The 20,844-nt window shown below is 38.9% G+C and overlaps 2 protein-coding genes across 5 annotated transcripts; both read right to left on the bottom strand.

The window, feature by feature from the left end:
• Positions 1-7,198: 7,198 nt before the first annotated feature.
• Positions 7,199-9,796, bottom strand: LOC140539182 (uncharacterized). 3 transcript variants are annotated; one of them, XM_072661827.1, is made up of 7 exons: positions 9,647-9,796; positions 9,352-9,558; positions 8,945-9,262; positions 8,513-8,857; positions 8,335-8,436; positions 7,615-7,646; positions 7,199-7,479 (listed from the first exon to the last, which is right to left on the bottom strand). In XM_072661827.1, exons 1-7 carry the CDS (start codon positions 9,705-9,707, stop codon positions 7,387-7,389), a joined length of 1,158 nt encoding a protein of 385 aa, XP_072517928.1. In that variant the 5' UTR covers positions 9,708-9,796; the 3' UTR covers positions 7,199-7,386. The 3 variants fall into 3 exon arrangements, 2 of the variants coding, with proteins under 2 accessions (XP_072517928.1, XP_072517927.1); XM_072661826.1 differs by having other exon boundaries at positions 7,199-7,516; positions 8,513-9,262; XR_011977818.1 differs by having other exon boundaries at positions 7,199-7,646; positions 8,513-9,262; positions 9,352-9,553.
• Positions 9,797-11,574: 1,778 nt separating this feature from the next.
• Positions 11,575-19,060, bottom strand: LOC140539523 (uncharacterized). Of its 2 annotated transcripts, XM_072662253.1 has the most exons (8): positions 18,874-19,060; positions 18,572-18,781; positions 18,165-18,470; positions 17,733-18,077; positions 17,555-17,656; positions 15,853-15,921; positions 15,461-15,507; positions 11,575-12,053 (listed from the first exon to the last, which is right to left on the bottom strand). In XM_072662253.1, the coding sequence occupies exons 1-8, from the start codon at positions 18,932-18,934 to the stop codon at positions 11,997-11,999; spliced, it is 1,197 nt and encodes a 398-aa protein (XP_072518354.1). In that variant the 5' UTR covers positions 18,935-19,060; the 3' UTR covers positions 11,575-11,996. The 2 variants fall into 2 exon arrangements, with proteins under 2 accessions (XP_072518354.1, XP_072518353.1); XM_072662252.1 differs by having other exon boundaries at positions 17,733-18,470.
• Positions 19,061-20,844: the final 1,784 nt, after the last annotated feature.

Raw genomic sequence — 20,844 nt, 5'->3', positions numbered from 1 at the left:
TTGAATAAAAAACAGTCATAGCCTTCATACAAATGCCAACCTCTGTTGTTAAGTATGGTCTTATGTGCCTGGCTAGGTTCAGTTTGATAGTACATGTCACATTTTTAATATGCTTTTTAAATAAAAAAAACAAAAAAACAATATATGATATATTGAGGTATTTAATCATAAACTACCATTTACTTCAAATTAGGTTTTTATAGACCTAAGAACAAATTACAAGAACCCTCCAGTCTTCTCTGAGTGTAATTGGGGGTCATCTCATCTCCTGACAAGCCTCTCTCCAAAATTGAAACCCTTTGTTGCAGTTTTCCTCCTAGCAACTGGTCCACCTGAGTGTACAGCTAATGCAGTAGCTGTGTTGCTCAGTTCCTGCCTGACCTGTGAGTAATCATATTTTGCTCAGCGCAAAAATTGTAAAGAGAGTTCATCACTCGTGCCCTTTTTCGAGTCTGTAGTGTCTCATAAGATTGCAAATTAAATATCCATAATTATGAAGAACAGAAATGTTTTTCCTAACAAGAGTTTTTCCAAACAGTACTCATACAACTAGGGGACTGACTACCCCTGGGTCAGTGGTGAAGTCCATCATCCCAAAATGCCTGTCTCAGCTCTGGTGCAGGGTGTCACAAACACAGCAACATACTGTGGTTTTTCAGCTCTTTAGTTAAATATCTTTAAAAAAGTAACAAGATAATAAGTGTTAAAATAAATAAATAAGTGTTACACAGACCTCTCTGTGGTGAAGCTGTGGGTGTGAGGCTGAAACTGCGAGACTGCTAAAACCGCTTCAGCTGCATGAACAAGAACTACTGACTTCACTGACACTTTTGCAAAAATGACAAATGACTGTCTAGGATTACTAAAAGTATTTTTACAAATGTGCAAAAAAGGACACTGCTGTTTAAGACTACTGAATTACTGAGCTATTTTGTTAGATTAAGACAACAGACACTACAATATAAATCTTTGTTTATTAAACTATGAAGAACATAAGTCTCATGAAGCAGTACTAGAAGGCATATTCTTGTACATTACATTTCTGTGAGAATTCCTCATCAATTTTAGCAAAAAGGGGCATTTGTCAATTCATCATCACTTATTGTATCTACCTATCTTTTTGTAATCTTCTTGTGCCCAAAGACTTCCACATGTAGTTGTCTTTAAGTTTAATTGTCAAAGAAATCAAATTGTGTGCTTCTGAGATCCAGAAACAGGCTTTAAAAACTAATAAAACATAACAAATCAAAACATAAATGGCATCATAATAAAAAAACAAATTACAGCTCAAAGTATGAATCACTGTCTTTATTAAAACTTCTTGAACAATGACAACTGTAAATTCATCCTCAGCTCGGAGGAGGTTCTGAGTAAGAGACAGAATTTAGACTTTTCTTCTGTTCAGCAGTAAAGCAGGGATAGAGGAGATGGAGATTACGGAGAAGCATCACCTGCAAGAGATTCTCACTTAATATCAGTCTGATAATTAATCCACTGAACCCATTAATGTCTACATAAGACACAGTCCTCTTATTCTCTAAACTCGAAACAAATCTGAATTCCTTTCAAACTTAAATCCTCAAGGCGATGTTCCACAGTCTAGTGTAAAGCCTTTCTTCACTGAAGAAAGAGTAGAGGCTGTTACTGCAGTAAAGAGGGACAAACTCCCAGCTAATAATCTTGGTTTCAGGAGGAACCTTGGAGGAACAGGTGCCTGGATACTAATATAGTGCTCTGTTCTTTATTATTCTTGTAGAAAACATGTAACACATACATTTTACTGTTCTGTTTCATCATTTGGGGCTTGGCTGTACATAAACTATATTTTCTTTATTTTAATTATCAGTCAAATGGTCACCTTCAGCTTCTAGAAATGCATGAGGAGAAGGTGCCAGGCTGTTGTGGCTGTGTATGGTTCTTCCACACGATACTGAGGATCCTGTTTTTAAATAAATAAATTGTGTTTCTGTGTATCCATTATTTATTTATATATTTTATGCTTTTAATGTTATTTGTTTTGCAATCTGGTGTCAACCGATCAAATCAGTACAATGAATCTAATGCACGTTTATACAACTATAAATAAATATTATTTTCATGGCATTATATTGATACTGTTTTTTTCCCATTTTAGCCCAGTTAAAGGTCTTTAAGTTACAGAGTATATGGGGAAATGATTTGTGGATATAAAAGCAGTTCTTATCTATTCACGGTACACTCACCTTTTTATTTTTATTTTTTTTTATTTTAATAATAGTATACCCACCTATCTAGACACCACTAAACTGCAGACAGTACAATCTGCATTATCATAAGTCTGTATAATAGTGGATAACGTTTCCCTTACCTTTAGTCTTTTTCCTCCATCATGCAGCACCAAACAAGACTACAAGGATGAAGGAGAATCCAGTGCAGACGCTTATTAAGATGCAGTAATTCTGGGGATGTTTGGTGCCTGTTAGACAGAGAATGCTTACAAGTCACCAGTATAGACCCCTAAAACCCCAATGCTCATTGAAGGGGACTTTTATTTTAAACAATAGTTCAATGCTATATTTGCTACTGGATACATGGTTTATTTGAGTAAGAGAAGTAGAAAAAGTAGTTCAGACGTACTTGCTAGACTTGAAGCATAGTATGAGGAAGAATTACATTTGCTGAATATTCTTTACCATAATCATCATTTTTAGTATCTGTATTTTTGTACTGGTGGGAAAACAGAAGTGATTTATTTTAAATGTACTTAAGTTCTTCCACTTTAGAGTATTTGTAAGAATTAGTAACACATTCATGCAGAAAGTAGAGGAGTAAACAGTAGAATACTGTGAAATACACTGCAGTAAAGTATCACTATGGTACTTTAATAAAGTTAAGTACAGTAGCGAAAGTGAATTTTGTTCTTGTTACTGATCGTGACTGTGCAAATTTTTTGAGTTTATCAAGAACATTTTATATGCTGTACAGTTTATTTTGTTCTAATAGGAAACTCATTAATCCTGACTGATGTTGAGAGTTAATGGAATAGGAGATTAGCTTGGAGCTATCAAGCACAGCACATGTCCAGTTCCTCTGGCCGATCATAATGCTGAACGCTGAAGTGGGTTTGGAAAGTTCTCTTGGGTTTCTGTGTTGATCTGTGTTCCTGAAGCTCATGGGAAACCTCACACTGTAGAGTAAACCATGTTGTCTCACTTGCGAAAAATGCTGGTTGAAGAATAGGATGCCATCCCACAGCAGCGTGATCAGGCTGGTGTCCAGCATGAGGAGAAGGTGCCAGGCTGTTGTGGCTGTGTATGGTTCTTCCATACGATACTGAGGCTCCTGTTTTTACATAAATTAATTATTAGTGTTGACAGAATGTCTTGTTTCACAAAGGTTTTTTTGTGTTTGGTGGCAGTTTAAGCAGTCAAACACATATGCAGGGAATATCCACCTGACAGTTACCAAGCTATAGACGAAGTTTTATACAAATATAAACTTAGATCTCCTACTGACCCACAATCACATCTACAGTACACTCCTGACCCACCATCACATCTACAGTACACTCCTGATCTACCATCACATCTACAGTACACTCCTGACCCACCATCACAACCACAGTACACTCCTGACTGACCCACCATCACATCTACAGTACACTCCTGACCACCATCACATCTACAGTACACTCCTGACCACCATCACATCTACAGTACACTCCTGACTGACCCACCATCACATCTACAGTACACTCCTGACCCACCATCACATCTACAGTACACTCCTGACTGACCCACCATCACATCTACAGTATGCTCCTGACTGACCCACCATCACATCTACAGTACACTCCTGACTGACCCACCATCACATCTACAGTATGCTCCTGACTGACCCACCATCACATCTACAGTACACTCCTGACTGACCCACCATCACATCTACAGTACACTCCTGACTGACCCACCATCACATCTACAGTATGCTCCTGGCTGACCCACCATCACATCTACAGTATGCTCCTGACCCACCATCACATCTACAGTAAACTTCTGACTGACCCACCATCACATCTACAGTACACTCCTGACTCACCATCACATCTACAGTACACTCCTGACTGACCCACCATCACATCTACAGTACGCTCCTGACCCACCATCACATCTACAGTACACTCCTGACCCACCATCACATCTACAATACACTCCTGACTGACCCACCATCACATCTACAGTACACTCCTGATCCACCATCACATCTACAGTACGCTCCTGACTGACCCACCATCACATCTACAGTACACTCCTGACTGACCCACCATCACATCTACAGTACACTCCTGACCCACCATCACATCTACAGTACACACCTGACTGACCCACCATCACATCTACAGCACACTCCTGACCCACCATCACATCTACAGTACGCTCCTGACCCACCATCACATCTACAGTACGCTCCTGACCCACCATCACATCTACAGTACACTACTGACCATCATCACATCTACAGTACACTCCTGACCACCATCACATCTACAGTACACTCCTGACTGACCCACCATCACATCTACAGTACACTCCTGACCCACCATCACATTTACAGTACACTCCTGACCCACCATCACATCAACACTACACTCCTGACCCACCATCACATCTACAGTACACTCCTGACTGACCCACCATCACATCTACAGTACACTCCTGACTGACCCACCATCACATCTACAGTACACTCCTACTGACCCACCATCACATCTACAGTACACTCCTGACCCTCCATCACATTTACAGTACACTCCTGACCCACCATCACATTTACAGTACACTCCTGACTGACCCACCATCACATCTACAGTACACTCCTGACCCACCAATACTTCTACAGTACACTCCTGACTGACTCACCATCACATCTACAGTACACTCCTGACCACCATCACATCTACAGTACACTCCTGACTGACCCACCATCACATCTACAGTACACTCCTGACCCACCAATACTTCTACAGTACACTCCTGACTGACCACCATCACATCTACAGTACGCTCCTGACCGACCCACCATCACATCTACAGTACACTCCTGACTGACCCACCATCACATCTACAGTACACTCCTGACCCACCATCACATCTACAGTACACTCCTGACCCACCATCACATCACTGTGAGTTGTAGATCTGCTTTACTATATTTATCTTTTTCACTGTTACAGATTTACAGATCCTCCAAAATAACACTCAAGTACAGTAAAAGATTTGAGTATTGATTTAAATAATAATGTAATAATTATACATTAACTGTAGTTTAATAAAATAATTGGTGAAGAAAATAGACTGTAATATCTGTCAGTTAGAATAAAACTAAAAGCACTTGCTCCACTCTTCCCCTGCATAAACTCTTACTAAATAATCCCTGACATAACTAATCATATTACATTCTGCACATATTCATATTAACATCAATCATAGATCTGATCTCTATTCCCCCTGATCAGACTAATCTCTGGTTTCAAGGGTTAAATCTAAGTTCATCTGTGGGATATTAGGCTCACATATTTCTTTATTAGTTGTTTATTTCTGTGTATTCATTATTTTTTATATATTTTATGCTTTTAATGTTATTTGTTTTGCAATTCAGTGTTGACCAGACAAGGATGAGTTCCTCTTTTGACTCTCTCAGATTTTTTCCGCTTACTATGAGGAAGTTCTACCACTGTTACTACTGGTTTGCTTACTCTGGGCTTGTTCCTGGATCTATGTTAAGCTGCTTTGTGATATCTGTTGTTAAAAGTGCTATATAAACATATTTAAAATTGAATTTCCTTTCGGGCTCCAGTTTGCTTAAGGTCATCAGTCAGATAAGATGATGCTGGCTAGATGACCTGCTTTAAACAGATCATCTGATTAGTTCAGCATCTCTGGCTGATAAATGCAGATGTGTGTGGCTAGAGGGCGCTGCTCTCCTACTGCAGCTTGATTGGTGGAGGGAGTGATGTGAACCTGCTGACTGACTCTTTCAGTGATCTCTGTAACTGATGGTGATTACACTGCAGCAAGTTGATGAATATTTAATGTTTAGCACTTTTTTAAATTCAGGTCAAACACTATTCTATTCACACAGGCCAGAATCTGTGCTCTAGAACCTGCGCTTCCGTTCACACGGGCCAACAGCTGAGTTTAACAGATAACACACATCTTTTGTATCTGCTGTATCTGGTTTGGTCATTTTTATCAATAATTTATCAATAGTTCTGATCAGAGGAGGACGGGTCGGGTCTCCCTTGTGAGTCTTGGTTCCTCCCAAGGTTTCTTCCTCCAGCTCTGAGGAAGGTTCTCCTTGCCACTGTCTCTGTTGGCTGCTCACTGGGGGTCTTTGATCCTTCATGTCTTACGTTATTTCTTTTTTTCTGTCTTTTACTAATTACTAATTATGTAAAGCTGCTTTGTGACGACAACAGTTATAAAAAGCTACACAAATAAATCTGACTTGACTTTTTCTGAGGAGCAGCCTGCTGTTTCTCCTTGTTGCAGACCTCAGTTCCCTTACTGATGCATTACCACACAGACCTTCTGGACGCAGGAACATCATCAGGGCTTCAGGGCTACCGATCTACCCAGCATCAGACAGCCCAGAGCAGCTGCTGCTGACTAACAAGTGTTGATCATAAAAACTTGTGTCCGAGAGCGAAGTCGAGCGACGGGTGTTGGGATAAAAGGAAAGGTGAAATGAGAGACTGGTTCTGCTGGGTTTGGACTGGTACCCAGCTGTCTAGGCTTAGATAAGTTAGCTATCAGGCTAAACAGCACAGAGCGTGTTCCTGCTAACTGAGGCTCAAACACACCTGTTTAGAGGATAAAGCCTCATACCTGAGAGCACAGGGTCGAGGGAACGGTCTCAGAGCTGCTAAACACCTGCTTTCAGAGCATGACCACGAATCAGTGAGAAACCACAGCACCCCCACCCTGTTGCTCTTTTAAATGCACAACGGGGCACTAGATACACATGAAATGCACTGTTCTGACTTCAAAAATGAACAATGACTGTCAGGGATTACCAAAAAAGATATTTTTTACTGAAAACAATTCTGTTTAAGACAGTACTAAATTATTTGAGGTATGTTGTTAGATTAAGAAAACAGACACTTTACAGCACAAATCTCTGTTTATTAACTATGAATATTTAGACATTACAGTGGTATTAAAGTTACATTACACTCCTATGAAAATTCATCTAAATGTAGCATTATTTTTACAATGTTTTACATAGTTTGAGTGGTCTTTATTTTAAAGTACTGAGTTAAGAGATTGGTTAGTTAGTTAGTATTTGAGTTTCAGTATTTTATAAATGTGTAGTTCTGAAACTAGGCTTAAAAAACAAGCAAGACTATTAAAACCTATGTACCATTATGACAAAAACCAAATTACAGCTCAAAATATGAATCACTCTCCTCATTTTTTTAGACTTCTTGAAAAATGACGACTGTATATTCATCTTCATCCTCAGCTCGGAGGAGGTTCTGAGTAAGAGACAGAATTTAGACTTTTCTTCTGTTCAGCAGTAAAGAAGGGATAGAGGAGATGATCTGGATTATTGCTTAATGTTGTGTTTACTTACACAAATCGGTTCACATTCAGGAGAAGCATCACCTGCAAGAGATTCTCACTTTATATCAGTCTGTAATCCATGGAACCCATTCATCTCTTCACTATATGTCCAAATGTTTGTGGACACCCCTTCTAATGAATGCAGTTGCACTTATTGCTGACACAGATGTGCAAATGCACACACAGCTTGTCTAGTCCCTGTAGAGAAGAAGTACTGCCAATAGAATAGGACTCTCTGGAGCAGATCATCATCATGACCCTATTGGCTCCATGCTGCCTAATGCCAGGCGTGGGCTAGAGGGGTATAAAGCCCCCCAGCATTGAGGAGCTGTGGAGCAGTGGAGGAACTGTGTTCTCTGGAATGATGGTGGAGGAGCTCCATCCAGTACTTTTGGGATGAGTTGGGGATGATAAGGTGGGGTGGTGATCATCCAACATCCTGACCTCACTAACACTTTTGTGACTGAATGCAAACAAATCCTCACAGCAATGATCTTCCAACCTCTAGTAAAATGTCTTCTTCTTTGGAAAGTAAAACACATTACTCCAACAAAAGCAAGAGAAACATTAATAACCTTGATTTCAGAAGAAACAAAAAATGAGCAGGTCCCAATACTCCACACTGTGTAGATTAATTCTGTACACTGAATTCAGATTCCCAGTACTACTCACAGCCCAGCCCTGGTGGTACATTTTATAATATGTTAATTAACGAAGTACATTTTCTTACCTTTAATCCTTTTTCTCCAGCACGCAGCTCCGATCAGGACTGTGAGGATGAAGAAGAATCCGGTGCAGACGCAGAGTAAGATGAAGTCCTGCTGCCTGACCTCTGTGAAACAGAGAATGCAGGAGGGTCACATTCAAATCCCACAGAGAATTCAGTAGCAGAGGGTCATTCTGTTTACCCTGTGAGCTCGGTGTAGTCCGGAGGTCTTCAGAGCTGTTTGCTCTTTTGGACTCATCTGTGGGAAGATACTGAGGGGTCGGGGTGGGAGATCTTGCAGTGGCGCTGAGGGTCTGACTGATGTTGAGAGTTAATGGAATAAGAGCTTTTAGCTTGGAGCTGTGAAACGCAGCACACGCCCAGTTTCTCTGGCCCATCATAACGTTCCTCAGCTGAAGTGGGTTTGGAAAGTTCTGTTGGGTTTCTGTGTTGATCCAGTACAGACGTACGGACTGGAGCTCATGGGAAACCTCACACTGTAGAGTGACATTGTCCCCCTCAGTTAGCTGCTGACGATCAGTGTGAACTGTGGAGGAGACAGATAGAAAATTCAGAAGATTCAGATGTTCAGATAAGCAGAACTTCAGTTTCAGTAAAAGACCTGTTAAGGTACCTCTCACCACCACAAGTTCAAAGACAGTCCTGGTTTTAGGTAGATAACTGCTGGATAGTTGACATTCATATCTCCCCGAGTCGCTCCAGGCTGTGGGTGAGATCGTTAAAGAAAAGTCGTTGTCTTTATTGCTGAGACTGAGACTGAGACGATTTCCAAAGTGAGCAGAGTTCTGTCCAAGGTGGGTAGAGTGATCTGAGTGGTGGGGTCTCCAGGACCAGGTGGCCATTAGTGATGAAGAGCTTAGACCTTTGCAGAAGAGGAAGAGTGAATCTCCCTGACTGGCTCGAAACAACACTGTCTCGTCATTTGTTGATGCTGAAATAAACATACCAAGCATTTTTATTATTATTATTATTATTGTTATTATTATTATCAGTATAATTAGTAGGTATATAATTGTTTACCAGATTTCAGTTCAAATTTAGTGGTTTTATTGTTGCAGACGTATTGTCCCTCACTCTGCTGTTGAAAGTCTTTTATAAGTAGATATTCTGTCTGTCCTAAATTCACTCTTATTGGGGTGCTGAGTGGGGGTACTTCCCACCGGGCCTGTATTAAGTTGGATATGCAGTTTAAAGAAACATCACTCCCCTGGGCAATCTGAATCTGTCCTAGAGAGAAACAAACAAATAAACTGAAGTAAATATGGCTGTTCTTTACTCTTTCTGTTTCATCAAATAAACAGTATTTATAACTCACCGTTAGAGACTGTAGGTCCTCCAGAACAAAAGAATAAACACAGGAAGAGCCTCACAGACATTTTGAAAGAGAGAGAACCATGAATTGTTTCACGGTTAGAGGAACATCAGTCTTATATTTCCTGTGATGAGACGTTTAAGCTGGTGGTTTTGTTTCAGTGGTCAGATCGACACGATCATCGTACTGAAGGTGCAGTCAAAAACAAACCAACCACTGAGAATAACACAGCGAGTCAGGCAGGCACAGGCCAGCACACTTAATAATCTATATATATATTCTTTTCTGGGGTTTCTGCATTTGTGGGTTTCACACTCTCATCCGAAGTGCTTTCAGTGGTCCGGTTTCTCACAAAAGTGTCCGGCTGTTTTGCTGAGGCAAAGTTTATTTCTAAACTTCTGTTTTTTCACCATCTGAGCCATTAGTTTCCAAAGGCAACAAAAAACATGGCTAGGTCCAAACTGTTATATTTTTCTGATTTAGTGCCATAAGAGATCGTGGACTAGTTGTTTTACATAGGAAACACATGTTTAGCTCACTGTTCAGAGCGCAAAGCCCCTTAGATTTTACGTCCTTGCCGGTTTATAATGGTCAAGCCACCTGTGTTTCTCTGTCCTGAGAGATTTTAGCAGATGAATCTAGATCTATGCTGAACTAGAAAAGTCACTTAGAAAAGCTGTGAGTGCAAGTCTCCATCTTCCACACGCTCATATTTTCACCTGCCAAAGCTCACTGCTGTCTGGGTTGGAGTGGAAGCCTAAAGAGGGGGACGACTGCATGCGTTACATGGGACCCATCCTCCTCTGAACTATTCCTAAAGAACAAAAAAAATACTGAATCACTGGTCTACTGGTCTACTGCTCAGGTGTGCAGATATCATCATAATATCATAATAGTAGAGTCGGTCAGAGTAATGATGGGTAATGGTTGTAATAAAAACAGTGAATAGCTACAGTCCATTCAAGCATAGTTGGTAGCAGGGGCAGGAGGGTGGGCAGCTGGTCTTATGCAGGTGGCAGGCGAGCAGCAGTCAGTCTTTAAGGCTTTAACAGTACACAGAAGTCACGCTCCGACCTCCTGGTTCAGTATGAGTCAGGAACAACAGACTAGACTAGTATAACATCTCTTTCAGTGATCTCTGTGACTGATGGTGATTAAACTGCAGCAAGTTTTAGTGTTTAGTAGTTTAGCAGTTTTTAGGAGGCAGGAGGTACAGAAGCAGCTGGTTCTGAGACAGCTTCAGCTTTAGAATAACTAGAGACGGGAAACTGCACACACTCTAAAACCACTGCTATATTAAAAAGAGGATCTGTTTACGTATAAAGGAACTTTGTTTAAGGCTACTGATTAAAACAGGTTCGGTATTAATAATATTAAATTAATACATTTAAAAAAGTTCTAAATGTATTAATACATTAATAATTTATTAATTATAATAATTAATAATAGTTATTTTAGGATATTACAGTAATATACTAGCTTATTTAATTTAATCAACAGTTCACATACCAGGTGTGTAGGTGGGTACTGCACTTTCTCTCTGCAGTGTTTCTGAACACAGAAACTTGTTCTGTTACTGTTATGTTTTCTTACAGAGAAGCAAAAGCTACTAGCTAACAGTAACACTGGACTGTGAAAAGTTAAACGGATTCTGCAGTTAGTCACTCTGTCTCTACTACATTCCCAGCCTTTCTCAGAGTGTAATAAACAAACACATAGTAGTAAGTGAAGTAGAGCTGTTTGTGCTCTACCATTGTGGTCAAGAGGTGTTAAGGTGCCATGCGGCTAAGGCTAGAAGAGCTGTGAGAGAACTACAGACATTACTGAACATTTTGTTGATGATTTTGTAATCATTCTCAGTTTTATACAAAATAAAAAGTAGAACATTACAACACAAATGTTTTCTTTCAGTATTCTTTAATTACTGAACAACAAAACTAAAGATAATTAAAGATACATCTACGACTGTTATTATTTACATCAAGTAATACCTTTTGTTACATTCAGTTCAACTCAGCAGATGTTCTTTATAGGTTTGAAACATTTTATGAGGAATGACCCAAAGCCTTAAAAGTAAACTCTCTTTATATATTAAAAATCATTTCTTTTTCTCTTTATGTAATATTCGTCTGTGTAAAGATCTGTGGAACTTTTTGCTTCTTATAATTATAAACCAAAATTTCCCAACTTCTTCTTTTTGCTCTGTAGAACAGAAAGCGATGATCACAGTCTTCTCAAATCTCCAACTAGGCTTAAAATACCACAGTATGATACTGTACACTGGTACCACAACTAAGTTACAGTACAGTTTAAAGTGTAAAACCGTATATTTATTTATATAACCATATTATTATTACATTGACTTTACAGATGCATAGATGACATCCTTCTCTTCGGCTGGAGCGTTGTTCTGAATAAAAAGAGACAGAAACACGTCTTTCATTCACGACAACAGAGAAACTAGTGCACTAAATTAATAATTATTATGTTATTATAAGTATTTAACGCCGTAGATGTTTTCCTATTTTATTGATCTTATCAATGGAATCCTGGTCAAAATAATTTGGCTTTTAAAATAAGAATGTAAATAAAATCTTTAATGTGAAAACATTAAAAGTATTTATTAAGTAATGTCAATTAAAGGAAAAATATATTATATATATAATATATTATATTATATTATACTATATATATTATATATATTATATTATATTATATTATATTTTATATATATATATATATATATATATATATACAGTGAGTCCAAGAAGTATTTGATCCCTTGCTGATTTTCTTCGTTGGCCCACTAATAAAGACATGATCATTCTATACTTTTACTGGTAGATGTATTCTTACATGGAGAGACAGAATATTAAAAAGAAAATCCAGAAAATAAATCTAAGGAATATATATTAATTGATTTGTATTTCATGGAGTGAAATAAGTATTTGATCCCTTAGTATTCATTAGCAGTTCTGGCTTTTACAGACCAGTTAGACACTCCCAATCAACTTGTTACCTGACCTGAAGCCACCTGTTCTCACTAATCACTTGTGTGAAAAACACCTGTCCACAGAATCAGACAGATCACACAGATTTCAAGTCTCCAACATGGGTAAAACCAAAGAGCTGTCACAGGACCTCAGAGTCAGAATTGTTGACCTTCACAAAGCTGGAATGGGCTACAAAAAGATTAGTAAGGTGTTGGATGTGAAAGTAACAACTATTGGTGCAATTATCAGAAAGTTTAAAGAGTATAACATGACAATCAACAGACCTCGGCCCGGTGCTCCAAAGAAGATTTCGCCTCGTGGGGTGGCAATGATGCTGAGAACAGTCAGAAATCGTCCTGCAACCACTCGGCAGGAGTTAGCAAATGACCTGAAGGCAGCTGGGACCACAGTTTGCAAGGAAACAATTGGCAACACTTTGCGCAACAATGGATTCACATCCTGCAGTGCCCGAAAGGTACCCCTGCTGAAGAGAGCACATGTGGAGGCGCGCCTCAAGTATGCCAATGATCATTTGAAAGATGAACCAAGTTATTGGGAGAAGGTTTTGTGGTCAGACGAGACCAAAATTGAACTTTTTGGCCTCAACTCCACCCGCCATGTGTGGAGGAAGAAAAATGCTGCCTATGACCCCAAGAACACTGTGCCCACCGTCAAGCATGGAGGTGGAAGCATAATGTTTTGGGGGTGTTTCTCTGCCAAGGGTACAGGGCTACTTCACCGCATCACTGGGAAGATGGATGGAGCCATGTACCGCACAATCCTGAGGGACAACCTCCTCCCCTCTGCCAGGGATCTGAAAATGGGCCGTGGTTGGGTCTTCCAACATGATAACGACCCTAAACATACAGCAAAGGCAACAAAGGATTGGCTCAAGAAAAATCACATTAAGGTCATGGAGTGGCCCAGCCAGTCGCCAGACCTCAATCCGATCGAAAATCTATGGAGGGAGCTGAAGGTCAGAGTTGCCAAGCGACAGCCCACCAACCTTCATGATTTAGAGAGGATCTGCAAAGAAGAGTGGGCCAAAATTCCCCCTGGTGTGTGTGCTAAACTTGTGGTTAACTACAACAAACGTCTCACCGCTGTGCTTGCAAACAAAGGCTTTGCCACTAAGTATTGAGTGTGTTTGGCAAGAGGGATCAAATACTTATTTTCCTCATTGAAATACAAATTAATTAAAATATATTCTTTAAAATTATATTCTGGATTTTTGTCTTGATATTCTGTCTCTCCATGTTAGAATATATCTACCATTAAAAGTGCAGAAGGATAGTGTCTTTATTAGTGGGCAAACAAAGAAAATCAGCAAGGGATCAAATACTTCTTGGACTCACTGTATATATATAAATAAAACACTGCACACCACCACAAACACACCAGCCCCACCCTGAAGCATGGCGGTGGCAGCATCATGCTGTGGGGATGCTTCTTGTGGTAAACCCTGAAAGGCTTATTTAGGTAGAGGGTAACATTAATGCAGTAAAATAGCAGGACATTCTGATTCATTCTGAGAATTCTGAGATTTATTTTCCAGCGGACCCAAATGACCCAAAGGGTTTTTTTTTGTTTGTTTTTTTGTTAGTATTTACTGTATGTAAATTCACACTTAATCATGTGACATCATGTATTTCCATCAAAACATTTAAGTTAAAACTTGTATTTAATTCATGCAGCCGTGCAGAACTGCAGAACTGTGCTCAATGCAGTTTTGTAGTTGTTTTTTAAATACTTTCAGATTCTTATTACTGTTCATATTACTGCTCAGTTTTAGTTTAACTAACACAACTAAGAATATTTCAATACAGTTTTGTAGTAATTAAATATTTAAGTTGACATTTTCATCGTTTGTGAAATACCTTAATGTGTATGACACTGTGAGTAGTTTATTTTTCTATGTTATTATACATAAATCTTATTCAGCAAAAGGAAAATTATTAGCAAAAAAAATTATTAATCTACGTTGAGAAAATATGCATAATGAAAATAATATTTGTTTTAAATTTGAACTGTTGTAGCTTGTATTTGTATTGTTGATATTTAAATCTAATAATTCAATAAAATTTAAAAATGAAGTGAAATATAAATGTATCATTTATAATCTTTAATTTAATAAATGTAATCTACAAAGTAATCTTCAAGTAATTCTACAAAAAACTTAACATTTTGTTTTAAAGACATTACATTCGTAATATCAGATTTTAAAAATCACTAAAATATTTTTACTGATACATGTTGATTGTTTTAGATCATTTGTTTTCCTCTTGTTGTCAAGTAGCCTCTGCTGCTTATTAAATTAGAAACTAAATAAGAAACTTGTCTGGTTAATTTAAGGTTCAATAAATACAAATAAAATTGTAGTAGAACTTTTATTACTAACAGAACTATTAATAAAACTAATTCTACTATTACTGGTATTAGAACTACTGCTACTGCACTACAAACACTACTACTACAACTACTACCAATAATAATCATAATAATAATAATAATAATAATTAGTACATAATTATATAATATTATATAATTATATAATGATGACTTTTACAATCAGGAATATATTAAGAACTATATTAATCAATAAAAACATTCTTAAAAGCATTTAAATATTAATATTCAGTTCATAACATGTCCAACTTCATCCATTATATGGGCTTTAAAATTAAAAACTTTTGACATTTCTCATGAATTACGTTTTGTGATTAAATGTTTTTGTGGAAACCCGTGTTGTGACACAGAGATGTGATGGAATAACAGAAATGAGAAAGAGGGAAGTGGGTTTTTGCTGAAGTTTGAGTTCACTCACAGAATTCAGGGGAAGCCCACATTCAGGGGAAGTGACATCTGGAGTTTCTAAAAAAAAGAATAAATTATTTACAGTATTTTCAGAAGTATCCAGACACTTCTTTTCTTCTTCCTCACTTTAACTACCAATTTTTGGACATTCTTTGTTTTTGTTAAAATCAATACACAGTGCACAACTGAATAGCTGGTATCAGTGAACTGTTGGTCACAAACATACATGCAGTATATGTCCAAAAGTCTGTGGACAGTGCATCTAATTAGCTGTTTTTATCAGCAAAAGGGGGGAACTCCCTATTAATACCCTTGAGGATCAGATGTACACATACTTTTGGACAGGTAGTGTACTTTGGAAAATGTGAAGCTTGGAGGGCAGATGTGTTAATATTGACCCACCTGATCTCTGCTTGAATTTCACTTCAGCGTATGTAACTTCTCTGACACGGGTGGACGACTCCATCCTCTCTGATTAGAAAACAGCAAAGAAGTGAAAAGTTCCCCAAATACATCTGAGTGGAATCAACCCTCATCCCCCTTAATTTATTATTATTAATAATAATAATAATAGATTTGCTCTATATTTAGAAAATAATGAATAGGTTGAACTTCATTAGTTTAGGATATAGAGGTTTTATGGATATAGCCAGTGCCCAGTGGAAAAATGTACCAACTTTAAAAAGTCATTATTGTTTCAGTGATTGTTCCTGTTGGTTTAAGAGGCATTTACCACATTTAATGATACATGACTGCACGCTTACCATGTTGTCACTTGATGAAAAAATGAATTGGATTAACTTTTGGCCTCTAATTTCTACACTGAATGACAAAAGATTTGTATTTTTTTTGTATTTGTCTTTTTGAATAGTAAATGTATCAGATTTATTAGTCATAAACAATATTCATTATCACAACATATTTCAAGTGCATTTTCCACATCTGACAAGGTCTACCCTGACATAAGACAGATCTCTAGATCTTCTATTCTTGTAGTTAAAACAATTATTTAACTTCACATTCTTCCAAATAACAATCACTGAAAAGATCATGCAATTTCTAGTAGTTTAAACATTAAGATGTATCAAAGGAACAAAGCACTTTCTTCATCAGCCACTTGTTTAAGAGTTTAAAGCTGTTGTGTCTCGCAGTGGAAAGTAATGAAGATAAAAGGCTAACTTTGCACACCGTATCTGTTCAGCGCAGTGCCTTAATTCCTGCAACAAGAATTGAGCAAACCGGTGATGCACAGTTGTAATCATTTTCAGTCTAAAATCTGAGAATTACTCATAATAATATTTTGTAATACTATCATATATCATACTGTCATATTACCTTGATATTTACCTCTAAGCACCGTAGGTACTTGGGTTATAGGATGTACAACCCAGAGTTGTTTTTTCAGTGTATAAAAGTGACATTTAAATATTCAGAATAAAATTCATTAAGGCCCGTTTTCCCAGACAAGGATTAAGCCTGGCCAGGAACTGCTGCATAGTCCAGGACTAGGCTTAATCTCTGTCTGGGAAACTCAACCTTACACTGTATCTGCATAAAGCACTTGAGGAAAATTCTACTGTTGTCATTTTTATTAAAGTTCTTATATTGTATTATTTTTATTTAATTTACACTGTTCTTCTCTGTCAGTTTTATGCAATTCTTTTGATAAAATGTTTAAAAAAATATGCTCATGATATAAATGATGTTCTGAAGTCCTCCTTCAGTCCACTGCTGCTCCCACATCCCCCACAAGCAGAACCGACACCAGTCTCTAGAGCTCAGCAGCAGTGGGACACTTTTGGGTAAATTCAGCAGCAGATCTTATAAAAGCTCATGACTTTATTGTGAGTCTGCTAAGTGTATTGAATATTGTTGTTGTTTGTATATTATGGAACCCAAAACACCTGTAGGACCTGTTATTTCATTCTGACAGGAACAGATGGTGTTTTAATTTAGTAGGTTATTGTCAGAGTATTACTTCAGAGGATTACTGCTGTACACTGAATTCAGAATCCCAGTACTACTGTCCCCTCACAGCCCAGCCCTGGTGGTACATTGTATAATATGTTAATTAATTATATGTATATATATATATATATATTACCTTTAATCCTTTTTCTCCAGCACGCAGCTCCGATCAGGACTGTGAGGATGAAGAAGAATCCAGTGCAGACGCAGAGTAAGATGAAGTCCTGCTGCCTGACCTCTGTGAAACAGAGAATGCAGGAGGGTCACATTCAAATCCCACAGAGAATTCAGTAGCAGAGGGTCATTCTGTTTACCCTGTGAGCTCGGTGTAGTCCGGAGGTCTTCAGGGCTGTTTGTTCTTTTGGACTCATCTGTGGGAAGATACTGAGGGGTCGGGGTGGGAGATCTTGCAGTGGCGCTGAGGGTCTGACTGATGTTGAGAGTTAATGGAATAAGAGCTTTTAGCTTGGAGCTGTGAAACGCAGCACACGCCCAGTTTCTCTGGCCCATCATAACGTTCCTCAGCTGAAGTGGGTTTGAAAAGTTCTGTTGGGTTTCTGTGTTGATCCAGTACAGACGTACGGACTGGAGCTCATGGGAAACCTCACACTGTAGAGTGACATTGTCCCCCTCAGTTAGCTGCTGACGATCAGTGTGAACTGTGGAGGAGACAGATAGAAAATTCAGAAGATTCAGATGTTCAGATAAGCAGAACTTCAGTTTCAGTAAAAGACCTGTTAAGGTACCTCTCACCACCACAAGTTCAAAGACAGTCCTGGTTTTAGGTTTTAGTTGACATTCATATCTCCCCGAGTCGTTCCAGGCTGTGGGTGAGATCGTTAAAGAAAAGTCGTTGTCTTTATTGCTGAGACTGAGACTGAGACGATTTCCAAAGAGAGCAGAGTTCTGTCCAAGGTGGGTAGAGTGATCTGAGTGGTGGGGTCTCCAGGACCAGGTGGCCATTAGTGATGAAGAGCTTAGACCTTTGCAGAAGAGGAAGAGTGAATCTCCCTGACTGGCTCGAAACAACACTGTCTCGTCATTTGTTGATGCTGAAATAAACATACCAAGCATTTTTATTATTATTATTATTATTATTATTATTATTATTATTATTATTATCAGTATAATTAGTAGGTATATAATTGTTTACCACATTTCAGTTCCAATTTAGTGGTTTTATTGTTGCAGACGTATTGGCCCTCACTCTGCTGTTGAAAGTCTTTTATAAGTAGATATTCTGTCTGTCCTAAATTCACTCTCATTGGGGTGCTGAGCGGGGGTACTTCCCACCGGGCCTGTCCAGAGCTGGATAAGCAGTTTAAAGAAACATCACTCCCCTGGGCAATCTGAGTCAACTGTCCTAGAGAGAAACAAACAAACAAATAAACTGAAGTAAATATGGCTGTTCTTTACTCTTTCTGTTCCATCAAATAAACAGTATTTATAACTCACCGTTAGAGACTGTAGATCCTCCAGAACAAAAGAATAAACACAGGAAGAGCCTCACAGACATTCTGAAAGAGAGAGAACCATGAATTGTTTTACGGTTAGAGGAACATCAGTCTTATATTTCCTGTGATGAGACGTTTAAGCTGGTGGTTTTGTTTCTGAGAGTGGTCAGATCGGCACGATCATCGCACTGAAGGCAGGCAGGCACAGGCCAGCACACAGTTAAGATTACGGTTTCCTTTTCTGGGGTTTTTGCATTTGTGGGTTTCACACTACCATCCGTGGTGCTTTCATTGGTCAGGTTTTTCACAGAAGTGTTTGGCTGTCTGCTGAGACATCTGTTTATTTATTTATTTAAATATTTTTTTACAGCTTCCCATTACCTCAAACCCCAGGCCCTTCATTTTCCGAAATGTAAAACCGTTACAAATAAATGTAATAATTGAGGGAACTGAGGTGGTCATTTATAATCTGTAGCTGTGCAGAAGAACAAACTTTAACAGAACGAACTAGAACCTCTCTGTAATTCTAAATTGGTAATGTTTTTATTATACAGGTATTGGAGGCCTGTGTGAGGAACAGTAAGGAACATCAAGCCTCGGAGAATCTTACAGTGATTGTAATCCATAGTGCATTCCCTTGCAACCCCTGTCAGGTCGAGCTCTGCTGTCTGTACTCAGTCTGTTCAGTCGAGACATCATTTAGTATTTTTTTCAGCCTCTGGTAACAGTGAGGAGTACGAGGCAGACAGATAAGTGTGCTGAATCTTTTATTTGATCAAATCTTGGTCTTGTAATACGTGAGTGCACGAGACAGTTGGTTTACAATGCTTAGTTGTGGTCTTGGGGTCGTCTTATTAAACTTCTGTATAACCTTCTGAAATACCTTCTTGTGACTTGCCTCAGCATATCTTACTGCGTTATAAACTTTACTGCAGATTCAGACCCCTGACTCTGGACTACAAAGCCAAGACTGGACCAGCCAGCCCCTCCGTACTTGATGGCGATGGTCAAAAGCCGATCTGCACCAAGAGCCCTTCCAGCTTCAAGTACGGCTCGGCTCGACCCGCCATCCTTTAAGATCCACGGAAGACGAGCGTCCAGACTTTTTACTGTCCTGCACCGAAGTGGTGGAACGAACTTCCCCTGGGTGTCCAATACTCACTGTCCTCAAACCCAGACTGAAGACCCTCCTCTTCTGAGAGGACTTGGGTGAAGAGTAGAGTACTATGGTCTCCATATTGACTTGTGTTTAGTAGAGTCTAAGATTAGAGGATCTGAATTTTAGTCTATTTAAACTAGCTGAGGTTCTTCTTCAGTAAACAGTGAAGCTCTTCTGGAAGAACTCTGGAGAAGAGCGTATAAGACGTATAAAGGCCCCCAGCATTGAGCATTGAGCTAATGTAAAGTCCGTCCTGCAATGCGCCTGGGAACCATACAAGCTGCGACGTAGAGTCACTCTGGCGGCGGGCCTGCGAAACATCCAAGAGTCAATCTTGGGAAGCGATGTAAGTGCACCAAACCACCTGGTCAACACTGCTGACTGATGGAGGAGCAGGAACTCCTGTCTGGGGGGTTAAAGGAGTGACCTTGTGAACAGAAGTTTGTCTGTTTTGGTCCCCTGAAGTGCCACTGAGTACCCATCCTCTTAATGCTGAAGCCCACCACACCAGGCATGTGCTCACTGTCCTCCTATTGTATGTGTGTGTGTGTTTACTAGTGCCCGATTCCTTTATGTGCAAAATAAATGGTGATTGGGTGCTTCTACAAAAGTTTGCTTACTAGCAAATTTAATATATGCGCATTTAAAGAGCAAAATCATTGCTGCTGTTGATATATGGATTTCCTGTGAGCAGTAAACTAGGATGAACCATGTAGTGTTTCGACTCCAGTATGGTCTATAGAAAACACTCCAGTCATTACCATGCTCCTGTTTTTGGTCTGAAGAGTTTGTGAAGTCTGTTTGAAAGTCTCT

The sequence above is a fragment of the Salminus brasiliensis genome, chromosome 18 (genome assembly GCF_030463535.1).
Source record: "Salminus brasiliensis chromosome 18, fSalBra1.hap2, whole genome shotgun sequence".
NCBI classification, from domain to species: domain Eukaryota; kingdom Metazoa; phylum Chordata; class Actinopteri; order Characiformes; family Bryconidae; genus Salminus; species Salminus brasiliensis.
Note: the sequence above shows the minus strand (reverse complement) of the source record. Positions and strands in the feature narration are given on the sequence as shown.

Excerpts from the sequence above, each read along its gene's own strand:
- LOC140539182 (XM_072661826.1), bottom strand. The coding sequence starts at position 9,707 with ATGTCTGTGAGGCTCTTCCTGTGTTTATTCTTTTGTTCTGGAGGACCT. Across the intron at positions 9,559-9,646 it reads AGGACCTACAGTCTCTAACG|GACAGATTCAGATTGCCCAG; the intron begins GTGAGTTATAAA and ends GTTTCTCTCTAG. Across the intron at positions 9,263-9,351 it reads TAAATTTGAACTGAAATCTG|CATCAACAAATGACGAGACA; the intron begins GTAAACAATTAT and ends TGTTTATTTCAG.
- LOC140539523 (XM_072662252.1), bottom strand. The coding sequence starts at position 18,934 with ATGTCTGTGAGGCTCTTCCTGTGTTTATTCTTTTGTTCTGGAGGATCT. Across the intron at positions 18,782-18,873 it reads AGGATCTACAGTCTCTAACG|GACAGTTGACTCAGATTGCC; the intron begins GTGAGTTATAAA and ends GTTTCTCTCTAG. Across the intron at positions 15,922-17,554 it reads CTGGAGAAAAAGGATTAAAG|AGAGGATGGAGTCGTCCACC; the intron begins GTAATATATATA and ends TTTTCTAATCAG.